This window comes from Leptonychotes weddellii, chromosome 9 (assembly GCF_054177405.1).
Source record: "Leptonychotes weddellii isolate Sample4059 chromosome 9, ASM5417740v2, whole genome shotgun sequence".
NCBI lineage: Eukaryota > Metazoa > Chordata > Mammalia > Carnivora > Phocidae > Leptonychotes > Leptonychotes weddellii.
This window is the reverse complement of record NC_138377.1, coordinates 124,072,563-124,085,921: the sequence shown is the minus strand read 5'-3', so window position 1 is coordinate 124,085,921 and position 13,359 is coordinate 124,072,563. Positions and strand designations below refer to the sequence as shown.

General features: G+C 43.9%; 2 protein-coding genes and 1 non-coding gene across 3 annotated transcripts in view; 2 read left to right on the top strand and 1 right to left on the bottom strand.

Moving 5' to 3' along the window:
- The window catches only part of SAXO2 (stabilizer of axonemal microtubules 2), an 18,571-nt gene extending 14,943 nt beyond the window's left edge, over nt 1-3,628 (top strand). Inside the window, exon 6 of the mRNA XM_081831894.1 lies at nt 1,022-3,628. Coding sequence (XP_081688020.1) covers nt 1,022-1,965 — 944 coding nt within the window. The 3' untranslated portion in view covers nt 1,966-3,628. The remainder of the gene's footprint in view (nt 1-1,021) is intronic.
- A 1,826-nt stretch (nt 3,629-5,454) lies between these two features.
- Nucleotides 5,455-5,521, top strand: LOC115944037 (small nucleolar RNA SNORD49). Its single transcript, XR_004078609.1, has one exon. It is a non-coding gene; the product is annotated as a small nucleolar RNA SNORD49 (small nucleolar RNA).
- A 5,589-nt stretch (nt 5,522-11,110) lies between these two features.
- ADAMTSL3 (ADAMTS like 3) overlaps nt 11,111-13,359 on the bottom strand; it is a 235,757-nt gene continuing 233,508 nt past the window's right edge. Inside the window, exon 28 of the mRNA XM_081831893.1 lies at nt 11,111-13,266. Coding sequence (XP_081688019.1) covers nt 13,160-13,266 — 107 coding nt within the window. The 3' untranslated portion in view covers nt 11,111-13,159. The remainder of the gene's footprint in view (nt 13,267-13,359) is intronic.

The window sequence follows — 13,359 nt, the reverse complement described above, 5'->3', positions numbered from 1 at the left end:
TCTCCAAAGGAGGTATACACGTAAAAAGCATTTGAGTTTTGGCCTTTCCAATAGACATTACATGGACTTTAGTCTAGACTCTAATACATTATCTTGCATAACTTCTGTCTTTTATAAATCTTTGGTATACATCTTTTTGGGTGAAGTCAATTCCACAGTATTTCTTAGCTTTCTACCTTTCTCATCTAGAAATAGAAAAACTAAATAACCCTTGGTTGAAATATAAGTACTTCAGTTTTCCATCCACAGTCTAGGTATGCCACAAGAAGCAGAATTAAGGTATTCAACCCTAAATCTCAGACTTAGCTCTGATGTTCCCTTCTAAATTCTACATACAATTTCTGGTATGTTTGAAAGCACTCAGTTCAGGCCTCTGGCCTCTAGATGGCCCTCTGTCTTTTGGTGATACCCTGAAGTCCGTTTTCTGAGAAGCTAAAGTTGAAGGCAATGATCTTTCTGGGATAGTACAAGTTATTCTGTATGTTTGCTCAGGGAGTCCAACAGGCTTTCCTACAGTATAATGGAGTTGAAATTCTCTCTCCTTTGAGGAGTCCCTCCAAGGCAAAGAATAATAACCTGCATCACTTTGCCCACACATCAGGGCCTTTGATTTTATGTTAATCCCTAGATTTTATGGTTTACTTTAGCATGTCATGAGTTATGGTGAAAATCCCAACCAGTTCTTGGAAAACACAACCATAATCTCCTAAACTTGGTCTTTACCCAAAACACAGGCTTTCAAAAACTATCAACAATCCAAGCTCAGATGTTCCATTCCCTTGTTGTGTATTCAGGTAAATCTAGAAGTACAAAGTTATATGTACTAAAGTGGGGAGATAGGAAGAGGAAGGTGGATATGAAGAAAACACAAATCAGGGGAAGCTGAGCAAATTCAGACTTGATTAGTGTTCAGATTTCTGAAGGAAATGGGAGGATGTTTGGCAATGAGAGAAGTAAGTCATGATTTTTAGAAGAAGGTTGTTTTCTTCAGTATTTTAAATGCTCTCTTTTTATTTTCAAGATGATTATAGAGCTTGGGACATTCAGAAAATTGACCTTTATAAGCCTGAACAAACTTATCATCCCCCCACTGTGAAATTTGGAAATTCAACTACATCTCAGGATGACTATGTTCCTCAGGAGATAAAGCCTAGGCAAAGCTTTAAACCCAGCCCTGTGGTCAAACGTTCTACAGTCCCTTTTAATGGTGAGACAAGTCATCGCCTTGATTATGTACCTTATCAGCTAGAACTCAAGTTTGCAAGGCCAAAAGAAGTGTACAAGCCAACCAACCAACCCTTTGAGGATCTCACAACTCACCGATACGACTTTCAGGGTCTTGTTGGCGAAACTGCAAAAATCTGCAGACCTCCATACACCAGAGTGACCCAAAATGCTCATTTTGAAGGAAGCACGGAATTCCGTGAAAGCTTTCAACCTTGGGAAATCACACCACCCGAAGTCAAGAAACCACAAGAATATGTCCCGCCTACAGGTACCATGCAGTTGAACAGCACAAGCCATCTTGACTATGTTCCCTATCAGACCAAACGTGTCAGTCCCATCAGGCCAGTTGCTCAAAGAAGAAATAACAATTTTCCTTTTCAAGGAAAAAGCACCACAAAGGAAGATTTTCCAGCCTGGGAATGCTGTCGTCAAGGTCTTATTAAGCAGCAGCAGCAGATTCCCAACCCATCTGGAAAATTTGATGGTTGGAGCACTTTCAGGTCTCACTACGTGCCACATGAGCTGATTCCGACGGAGAGCTGCAAACCAGCACATGCTCTGTTTAAGAGTTCTGCTCCATTCGATGATACAACCATGTACTCTACAGAGTACACACCAAAGAAACAGGAAATCTGCCCTGCTAGCTATCCTTCTCCTCCAGGGTATATCTTTGAAAGTACAAATTCTCGAGGTCATAAATTCTTCCGCAAGGTCACGCCCACAGTGGAGGCCTTCTAATCATCAAATCATGTTTAAAATGAAGCTAACAGATATTGGTTTTCTAAGGGCAAAGCCAGGTTTTTGGGGGGGGGGAGGGGAAAAGGGAGAGAGAGACTCTTAAACAGGTTCCAAGTCCAGCACAGAGCCTGATGTGGGGCTTGATCTCACAATCCTGAGATCATGACCTGAGTTGAAATCGAGAATTGGATGCTTGACCGACTGGGCCACCCAGGCGCCCCAAAGCCAATTTTTTATAATCAAAATAATTTATGGGAGAGCTAAAACAAATCATTTTTAAATTTTAAAAATTAATTTGGAAAATTAATTATAGGAATAAGGACCTTAAAATCCATTTTGTATTGATCCTTTACCAAGATTGTTCTTCAAGATGCTGTTCTGAACGTTGAATCATGGACATTCCCATCTGAACTACTTTGATTCCCAACCTACTGTTTGGTTGCTTCTCTCCAATCTATTATCATTTATACTTCTGTTTTTAATTATGGCAACTCCACAGTTACTTACCTACCGGCTGTCATGTATCAAGCGCATTAGGACTGTCTAGCATGCTTCTGAAAATGGTGCATGGATTCCTCATCCAAGACAATGGTCTTCACGTCCTCAGATTTCAGAGCATCTACGCAGTGCACTGTGGTTGGTGGTGCTGAGGGCAGTCGCGCTGCTCCTCACCACGTTCACGTTCACAAGAGGAACTATGGTGTGACAAGCAAAGGCTCTGTGGGCTGGGAATCAAGGCTCTGAGTTTGGGTTCCAATGACATCACCCTAGGCCAACGACTTGCGTCTTTGAGCCCCAGTGTCTTCATTTGTAAAAGGACATCTGCTCTGCTTAGTTCACAAATATTCTGTTGTGAGCATCAGATCATATGATTCATTGTAACCTGAAAACAAAAGTGCTAAACAAATGTCAGGGATTCTTAATAAGTCCCTTAATCTCATTTTGTACCTGTTTTCTCCTTTTTCAAATTAGGATAATTAACCTACTCAATACTCACTTTCTGGCCTGAGGCAAGAATTGTAAAATGACCGATTTTGCTTTGAGCTTATGAGTAGTAGTTCGATTCCTGAGAAGAGTCTTGTCCTCCACAGCCACAAGCACCTGTGAGCTCGTTACAGAGAATGGAGAGCTTGGATTCGGAGAAGAACATGGTTGGAAAGACAGTACTTAAAGGAAGGAAAAGGGTATTGTTAGAGTAGTTTGAGGAATGACCGACACCTCTGAAGAATCTTCAGGGTAACCCTGGGTAAGGATGCACCTAATGGCCATGCCCGGAGTCAGGGTTCAGAAGCAGGGGCGGGCTCCTGGGGGGCATAATTGTGTCCTTCTTTTCTAGTGTGAGCTTAGTGCTAAGAAGGGACGGGAAGATGGATGCCCGTAAGTGCAGTAGGAAGAACACGTTGCATTTATAAATGCTGAAAATGTCCCAGTGAATCAAACTCCTATTGTTTCTTTTCCTTTGATAAATGATTGCATTATGGGGGAGTAAGGTTTATTTTAGCACAAATTCTGATCTTTTGTAGCTTTAGAGTTGTTTCAAACAATATGCTTGAGAATAAGCCCACCAACATTTGGCTAAAACATTTTTAATATTTGAAAGCAGCTTGTTTTTATTTACATTTGTATTTATTAGTGAAAATTATGATCTGTAGAATTTTATATCCATGCAACATTAATAAAGCATCGATAAAATGAATGAATTTTCATGAAATAATTTCTGTACCAAATTTTCTCTGGAAAAGGGAGCTTTTTAACTAAAGTCTTATCTAGGTTAACCTGTATATAACTAGATACTCTTACATTTTTGATAGAAAACATTATTGTATACTCAAAATGAAACAGTGGGGAGTATGGTAATGCTCTCAACCTGGCCCATTTTCTGAGGCTGGACATTCAAATCCCTCTGTAATCTGATGGGGGTGGTCTCCTCCCTAGACAAAGGTTACCCATAGTAAGATGTATCCTGGGGTTTCCTGAGGCAATGTGACTTGAGCTGAAGACACAAAGATGAATAATGGTGTGTCCCTATAATCTAACACTCAATATAACAGGTGTGACTAAGAGACTGGAACAGGGTGTACATGGCCCACTTAGCCTGGGAGTTCAGGAAAAGCTTCCTTAAGGAGAGGACAGCTGAGCTGAATCTTGAGTGGTAAGTAGGAACTTGCCAGATCAAGGAAAGCAGGGAGGTGGGAACAACATGAACACAGGTAGAGAGGATCTGTAGCTCTGGGCAAGACTTAAGAGAGTTCCAGATGTGGTGGTGGAAAGCCAGCAGCCCGATTCATGGCCTTTTCAGGTCTCCTTGGAATATGTACTGTGCAGGAACACACACACACACACCACCCCCCCCACTGTAACAGCACTGGAAATCAGTACTGTTTTAACCTGCCAGATTCTAGAAGGAATTTTCACTAAGCCAAACTGGGCTGAATCCGATGAAGAAAGGAGGATAATTCAGAGAGAAAAGACAGTAGGAAATCCCCTGCCCACCCCCGCCCCCGCCCCATCCCATGTCCACCTGTCTCCCTGCATATCCTTGTCATAGAAAATAAGCCCCACAGACTCAGAAACTAGAAAGAAAGGCTTTGTGGTTTATAAAAACTGCAAGGGCAATGCTAAGAGTGAACCCCGAGGCAAACTAGGGACTTCGGATGATTGGGCTGTGCCGGGCGTGGATTCACGGATTGTAACAGACTTGCCGCTCCGGTGGGGGCTGCGCCCAGTGCGTGGGAGGGGGGGGGGCTGCGCATGGTTGGGGGGCTGCGCCCGGTTGGGGGGGCTGCGCATGGTGGGGGGCGCTGCGCCCGGTAGGGGGCCTGCGCGTGTGGGGAGGCAGAGGGCACAGGGCAGCTCCGTACCTGCAAGTCCATTTCGATGTGAACCTAAAACCGTTCTAAGAAGACTGTTAACAAAAACTGGAGGGCAGGAAGAGAGGAGGGGCGCATTCACCCGTCAGAGGTTGGGAACCCCGTGCCCCAGCTTCGTTCATCAGATTTACAGACTCTATTTTGTATGAAACCACTACCTAAGGCGCTGCCTGAAGGGAGGCTCCTAATACAAAGGCTAGAGGAGCCGCCTACCCAGCCCTCCGGGAGGGGGGAGGCGAACCTTGTAATCCTAAATTAGCAAACTTCAAGAAGGCTGTTTCAAAAAAGGGCTGGTAATATGCTTCTGAAAGCGTCACCGTGGCCAACAGAACATGAGGAATCTTTCATTCTCTTAAGGCTGCAGCTGTTTTCCCTCTCTACTCAATGCTGTTTCATGGGGATGTGCAGATTTTCACCCTGTGTGCCCCCTCCCCAAGCTACCCAGGAACACAGCACGCAGTTTGATAGCTGCTCTCTCGGGGTGGGGGCAGGCCAGTCGCCACCACTTCCAACATCCCAAGCGATGCTCCTTTATTTGCAGCCTTTACGGAACTATCACAGTTCACAAGGACAGGGGGCTGGCGGAGGCTTACTCCCAGCAAGCATTTAAAGATGCTGAGTCCATGATTAAATCACGGATAGGAAGTGCCCTCAGCAGTGATAACTGACGATGAACCTGGCTGATGGCAAAAGGAAGGAAGGACAGAAGGAAGGAGAAAAGGAAGGAAGGAAGGAAGGAAGGAAGGACAGAAGGAAGGAGAAAAGGAAGGAAGGAAGGAAGGAAGGAAGGAAGGGAAGAAGGAAGGAGAAAAGGAAGGAAGGAAGGAAAAAGAAGGAAGGAAGGAAGGAGGGAGAAAAGGAAGGAAGGAAGGAAAAGAAGGAAGGAAGGAGGGAGGGAAGGAAGGAAGGAAGGAAGAAAAGGAAGGAGGGAAGGGAGAGGGAGGGAAGAAAAGATGCTGAGTGTAGAAGAGCAGTGGGGACGACATCTTCTAAGACAAGCGTATGTGACCTTGCACAGATTATTTCCCCTCTCAGAACCCGTTTCTTCATCTACAAAATAGACTTCAAAGGATGTGTATCTGGAATATTTAAAGAATATTTAAAACTCAAGAACAGGAAAAAAAGTGGGTAAAAATCTAACCAGGTACTTCACCAAAGAATATATCTATAGATGGTGTATCAGTTTGCTAAGGTTCCAATGACAAAGTACCCCAGGCTGGGGGGCTTAGACAACAGACAGTACGCTCTCACGGCTCTGGAGGCTGGAAGTCTGAGATCAAGGTGTCGGCAAAGTCGGCTCCTTCTGAGGGCTGGGAGGGAGAACCTGCTCTCTTCCTCTCTTCCAGCTTCCGGAGTTTTGCCAGCAATCTCCTGTTGCCCGGCTCATACATTTCTGCCTTTGCCTTCACATGGGATGCCCCCTGTGTACAAGCATCTGTGTCCAAATCTCCCTTTTATATGCATGCCAGGTCTGTGAACTCCGGGACTTTCCCTAATGTCAGCTACCCTAGGGATCCCATCCTAACTGGATTATCTGCAAAGGCCCTATTTCCAAATAAGGTCATATTCTGGGAGTTAGAAGCTTTTTGAAGGGGGGACATAATTCAACCCACAAGAGATGGCAAATAAGCACGCAAAAGGTAATATCATTAGTCATTAGGGAAATTCAAATTAAAACTACAATGAGACATCACAACATGCCTATCAGAATGGCTACAAAAGATAACACACACACACAGACCTGACAATCCAGGCAGTTTGGAAAATCGCTTGACGGTTTGTAAGGGTAAACATACACATACATCTCACAAGGCCACAGAGAAGCAGGACGAGGGAATTTTAGGGGGTGATGGAAGTGTTGTGTAGGAAACTGTGTTGGTAAGCAACTCTCTGGACTCGTCATAACTCTTAGAACTGGAAACCACAGAGTCAGTTTTACTGCCCATAACATTACAGACACCATCCCCCAGGATGCGGGGAGAACCTGGGAAGGAAGGCAGACCGTGACGGGTGAGTGTAAGCATAACCACACAGAGGAGGGTGGGAGGAGAGGGATGACCTAAGTAATTTTGGGAAAGAGTGTTCTGACTGAACTCTCTAAAGCTATAGATTAAAAGCATCTTACACAAACACTGTTATCCAGCTGCTAAATTGTTTTTCTGTCACAGGGTTATGGGAAACCGAGAAAATGTATTGTAGATCATGAGAGCCAGGCTTCTCACTGTCACAGAAATAAGCTACAAATAAGAAAAAGGTATTGACTATAGTAATGACCCTACAGTGTGGATTGACGTGAGGTTTCAGGATGAATTCACAGATGCAGAAATAAATAGATGTGTGTGTGTGCGTGCATGCATGTGCATGCTTGGGTTAGTATACATGCAATCAATCAAAGAACCTCCCAATGGGCAAAGCTGGAATGATCTGAGCAACAAAATAATGACAGTTTGGATTTTAACTCAAACAAAGTGTATATATATATATTTGGATTTTAACTCAAAGTATATGTGTATACATAGCTATATATCTATATCTATATGTATATATATAACCTGGAGTCCATACTGATATAAATAAATAAATGGGAGAGAAGACACAACTCTTCCTTACAGGATTCCAATTACCAAAAGTAAAAGGAATGAAGAAAACAGAAACTCACCACTGGAACATCATTATTGTAGGCACAACCCGGAGGATGCTATAAAACTAGGGGGCAAAATTTTAAGGAGAAACAGAGTCTTTGCACGGTCTCTAAGTATTGCCTCCAAAATACATATATATTAATTACTAAGAGGAAAATAGCAACTTAATAGAGAAGAAACCTGGCAGAAACCACCTTAACCAAGGATCAAGGTAAACATCACCAGTAAGAGGACATACTGACACCATGTTCCCCCTGAATACTGCACAGTCAGAAGGGCAACAATGCATAACCTTACTCTAAACGTGAGAAAATATCAGATCAACTCAAATAGAGGGACACTCAAAAAAATCCCTGGCCAGTGTCGTCGTCAAAATTGCCACAGTCATGAAAGACAAGAAAACTGAAGCATCACAGTTTGGAGCCTTAAAGAGGCATGGCATTGTGGGATCCTGGATCAGAACCCAGGGCAGAACAAAGGACAATAGTGGGAAAATGGTGAAATCCCAATAAAGTCTGCAGTTAATAGGGTTATACCAATGTCGATTTCTTTTTTTTTTTTAAGTTTTTATTTAAATTCCAGTTCACATACAGTGTAATATTAGTTTCAGGTGTACAATATGGTGATTCAACACTTCCATACATCACCCGGTGCTCATCAGAACAAGTGCCCTCCTTCGTCCCCATCACCTCTTTCCCCCCTCCCCCACCCACCTCCCCTCTGGTCACCAGCCGGTGTGTTCTCTAGAGTTAAGAGTCTGTTTCTGGGCTTGCCTCCCTCTCTCCCTCTTTTTTTGTCCTTTGCTCATTTGTTTTGTTTCTTAAATTTCACATATGAGTGAGATCATATGGTATTTGTCTTTCTCTGATTGGCATTTCACTTAGCATAATACTCTCTAGCTCCATCCATGTTATTGCAAGTGACAGGATTTCATTCTTTCTTTATGGCTGAATAATATTCCATTATATATATATGATACACCTTCTTTATCCATTCATCAGTCCATGGACACTTGGGCTGTTTCCATAATTTGGCTATTGTAGATAACGATGCTATAAACATTGGGGTGCATGTGCCCCCTTTGAATCAGTATTTCTGTATTCTTTGGGTAAATACCCAGTAGTACATTTGCTGGATCATAGGATAGTTCTAATTTTAACTTTCTGAGGAACCTTTGTACTATTTTCCACGGTGGCTGCCCCAGTTGCATTCCCACCAACAGTGCAAGAGGGTTCCCCTTTCTCCACATCCTCGCCAACATTTATTGTTTCTCGTGTTGCTGATTTTAGCCATTCTGACCAGTGTGAAGTGTGATATCTCACTGTAGTTTTGATTTGCGTTTCCCTGATGATGAGTGATGTTGAGCATATTTTCATGTGTCTGTTGGCCATCTGGATGTCTTCTTTGGAGAAATGTCTGTTCATTTTTTCTGACCATTTTGTAAATTACATTATTCATTTTTGGGGTGTTGAGTTTTTGTAAGTTCTTTATATATTTTGGATACTAACTCTTTATCAGATATGTCATAGGCAAATATCTTCTCCTATTCCACAGGTTGCCTTTTAGTTTCGTTATTTCCTTCGCTGTGCAAAAACTTTTTATTTTGATGAAGTCCCATTAATTTATTTTTGCTTTTGTTTCCCTTACCTCAGGAGACAGACAGATCTAGAAAGAAGTTGCTATGACCAACATCAAAGAAGTTACTGCCTATGTTCTCTTCTAGGATTTTAATAGTTTTAGTTGTCTTATTTAGGTCTTTAATCCATTTGAATTTATTTTTGTGTCTGGTGTAAGAAAGTGGTCCAGTTTTCCCAACACCATTTATTGAAGAGACTCTCTTTTTTCCATTGGACATTCTTTCCCACTTTGTCAAAGATGAGTTGGCCATAGAGTTGTGGGTCCATTTCTGGGTTTTCTATTCTGTTTCATTAATCTATATGTCTATTCTTGTGCCAGTAGCAATTTCGGAGTTTTAATCACTGTATTTGGCTATGTAACACGTTAAGGTTAAGTTAGGTGAAGGGTATACCAGAATTCCCTGTGGTGCTTTTGTAACTCTTCCATATGTCTTAGTCATCTCAGTATAAGAAGCTTAAAAAAATAGTTTGACTTGTTCTGCCTGGCTCATTAGGTTTGTCTTTTCAAATCTAGCCATCCATCTACCATCTATTGATAAATTATAATTTTTGAGGTCATTCTGCACAACTGACAATATGTTAGATGCCAGGGACTGGATGATGCTCCCGCCTTGGCAGAGCTCCAGGTTCAGTAAAGAGCTGTGGAATGTCGCCCAAAGCTTGACAAGGGGAACCACCCTGAATTGAGGAGCCGTGCTGGAATCCCTGCCTTGATGAAACCTTTTCTCTTTGCACTTGGGAATTAGGGCTTGTTGCAAACTTCTCCTATCCTTTGTTTATTACGAAGAAAAGCCTGGGGATAATCTCTCCTTATATTTTCCTAGAATGACTTTTTCACCTTTTTCCTAGTTGATATGTAAGAAATAGAGTATTTGGGTATTTACCCCATCACACTGTACCTGAGAGGACCCAAGCCTTACATTAGTGCCTAGAGAGGAGAATCTGGATTTTTCATTATTCTTGCATAGTTACTGAAGATCACAAAGTATTTCAGACTGCCAAGAAAATAGTGGGGAGTTCCTAGGGAAATTTCTTCAAGTTGGAAATGACATCTCTCATATTTCCTCTCTCTCGGTAATGCTCTCCACTCCTTGTAACCCATGTAGGCCTTAGTTTGAGAGAGGGAGGGAGAGAGAGAAAAAGAGAGAGAGGAGAGAGAGAACAAAAGGGAAGAAAAGAGAAAAGAGGAAGGAGGGAGGGAAGGGAAAGAGAGAGAGAAAGAAAAAGAAAAGGAAGGGAGGAAGGAAGGAGGGAAGGAAGGAAAGAAGGAAGGAAGGGAGGGAGGGAGGGAAGGAGTGAAGAGAGGAGGGAGAGAGGGAGGGAAGGAGGGAAGGAAGAAAAGAAGAAGGAAGGGAGGGAGGAAGGGAAGATAAAACTACACTTTTAGACATCTGAGGTGTTCGATTGCTTATCTCCCCTGTGGCTCACCCTCATGAGGTTAACAGAGTCTCACTGGTAACTGTACAATGATTGATTTTTCTTCAACAAATGACCTTAGAAACTCCAAGGCCCAAGACAAATGGAGGGGAATCTCAAGTTCAAAAACATGAATGTTGTCTGTAAAGACTCGCTGTCAATCTTGAAGCACTATCCACATGGCTGGAACACAGAGGAAGGGCTTACTCACCAACTGCTGCCAAAACATCTTCAGGCGCAGACATCTCAAGTCAGTCCCTAAACTCCTCATAATGGCCCCAATTAGTACCTCCTGCTCTCCTACCATGACCTACTTCTACACCTGTCTCAGGCTGTCCATCTGGGACTTCTTTCCAGCCCCTCTGTCCTTGACATTAACTACAGTTCCCAGGGTGTAAATGATTGGGATAAGGGAGTCAGAGGGAATCTCTGTGTGATCCGCCCTGAATCTTGTCTCCCACACGTCATAGGACAGCCAGCGAGCCCATCAGGGCTGCTCCTGGACTCCCAAGGAGGCAGCCAAGGTGACAACGGCCAAGGTTTCCAGAAACAACACAAATAACACCCACGTTCATGAGGATGCCGCTAAATAATCAAAGTAAATTTATTTCTGAATTGCTTAAGGGTCATGAAAGAAACATTAACTCTTATAGAAACAGTAGTAAAATACAGTACACAGGAGTGTCACTTGAACGATACCAAGACGAAAGTACAATAGCAAATGAAAGATGGCGACTTTACCTTTAAACACAAAGGTGAAGCAATTTAATAGGAAATCTTGTTGATAAGAAAAAAATATATGTCCCACGTCTTTATTACATACTGTACAAAATAAAATATTGCACCTTTAAGTCATATAATAAATATATACAGAGAATATTTTACAAATGATCTTTCTTTTAATTTCAAAACCCTCCACAATCAGGTGTGACTGATGATCAGCACCCCACGGGCTGTGTGTGCCCTTCCCGTCCCCCTCCGTCCCGGCCGCCGAACCCTCCGCGTACAGTAGTGCTCATTGAAAGTGTCAGTGAGGCTGAAGTTAGAACATGACAGCTGGTGCTCAGAACATATGGCAGAGAGACTCACAGCAAGCTTGCCCACAGACAAATCCAAAGCCCAAACGCGCTGTTCGCCTCTTCGTGATCGGGGACTCGGTCCAGCACCACCTGCTTCAGGGGCCGCCGTGGCCACTGGGCTGTCGGCCGCGTGTGCGCAGGCAGCTAGAATGCTGACGGAGGAAGGCCGGCCGCACCCTCGGGCCGTGTGCCATCGAAAGCCATAACCGGTGGGATGTTAGGGGACGTGCTCCAGAACCGAATCGGCGTCAGAACATCACCATTTCACACAAGCCCCAGACTCCGTCAGCGGAAACAATTTACTCCCAATTTACCCTCCACCTGGACACACTACGAACACCAGCACTCACCCCGCTCTGAACGCGACCCAACTTGGCCTTCTCGCTAACCGCCAACACCAACTCTCGCCTTAACCCTAACATACCTTCTACTCTCACCTCACCCGATCCTAAAACTGAAGCGAGCCCCAAACTTACTCACCAAATCCCAACTCTGACCCCTAGCCCTCCTGTAACTTCTAGCCTAACCCACATTCACTTTGGCTTTACTGACAAATCGGTCGGAATTAAAACAATTACTCACGGCAAACAATTCTTTTCGACCACCAGGTTTCCTATTTAGAACTTTCTCGTAATCTTCAGGATTTTAAGAAATACAAATCCTGAAACAAAAAATCCTCAGGAGTACTATTTCATGCATAAATTAGGTCTAACAAGGCTTCGGTTTTCTGCGTGTGTGCAAGAGAATAGTGCTTAGGAAAATTTCATTCACAGCTCTTAAAAGAAAGCTTTGAATACACTTCAAAATCAGTAGAAAAGGTGAACCTTCCCTCTCCTTTGATTTCCGAGGCGCCTCATTTGGTCACAGACAGATCCCCATGGTTGTGAAAATGGCAGCAACATTTAGTTTGTGCTTCTTGTCCCCGGGTTCTGTAAGAGCAAGGACAAGATGCCACCACCGCCCTCCTCGCCCCCAGGGTCCTCGGATCAGTCAGTGCCGTGAGCCCGTCCAGAACGACGGCCTCTTCTTCACAGACCAGACTTAAGGACCCATAAAAATGCACGCCCTTCACACCACCTTAACTACTACTGGCCACAGCTTCTGAAGCGTAGCTGCCTCACAAACCTGTTGAAATCCCAAAACTCGAGCGAAGAGGAAGCCATCGGCGGCTGCGCGTCCCTCGTGTCCTCAGGACGTCCTACCCTCCGCGGGTCTACAGGGCACAGGACCAGCAGGCCTGTGACAACACCCTGGGGATCCGGGCGGTTTCCTGATCGGAAGGACAGGGGGAGGGTGCCAAGGGCAAGGGCATGCCTGCTAAGCTATTTCTGATGGTCCCGGAAGAGGTCACCTCAAAGAGCTGGGACTGAAAACCGGCCACGGGGAAAGCGACAGGACGACGTCCCACCAGTGAGCCTGCACCAACCCCTGAACGCGGAATCTAGAGTTCTGAAAGAAACCACATGTTCCTGAACCAGCTGCGTGGGGGGCGAGAGCTTTGACGCTTTGGTTCTGTCTTCACAGCAGCATTACGACCCCCGGCCACAGGTTCACGCTTCTTGACAAGACCGGCAGCACCTCCATTTGTAGAGATCTAGCGAACACAAACTGAGATGCTTTACGAACATACAGTAGTGAGCTGTGTCCGAGCAGTCTCCTGCAAAAAAGAAAAAAGAAAAAAACAGACATCCATCGAACACACAGCTCATTAGAGACGGAGCTAAAAAGAAATAAAAAAATAAGAAAAAAA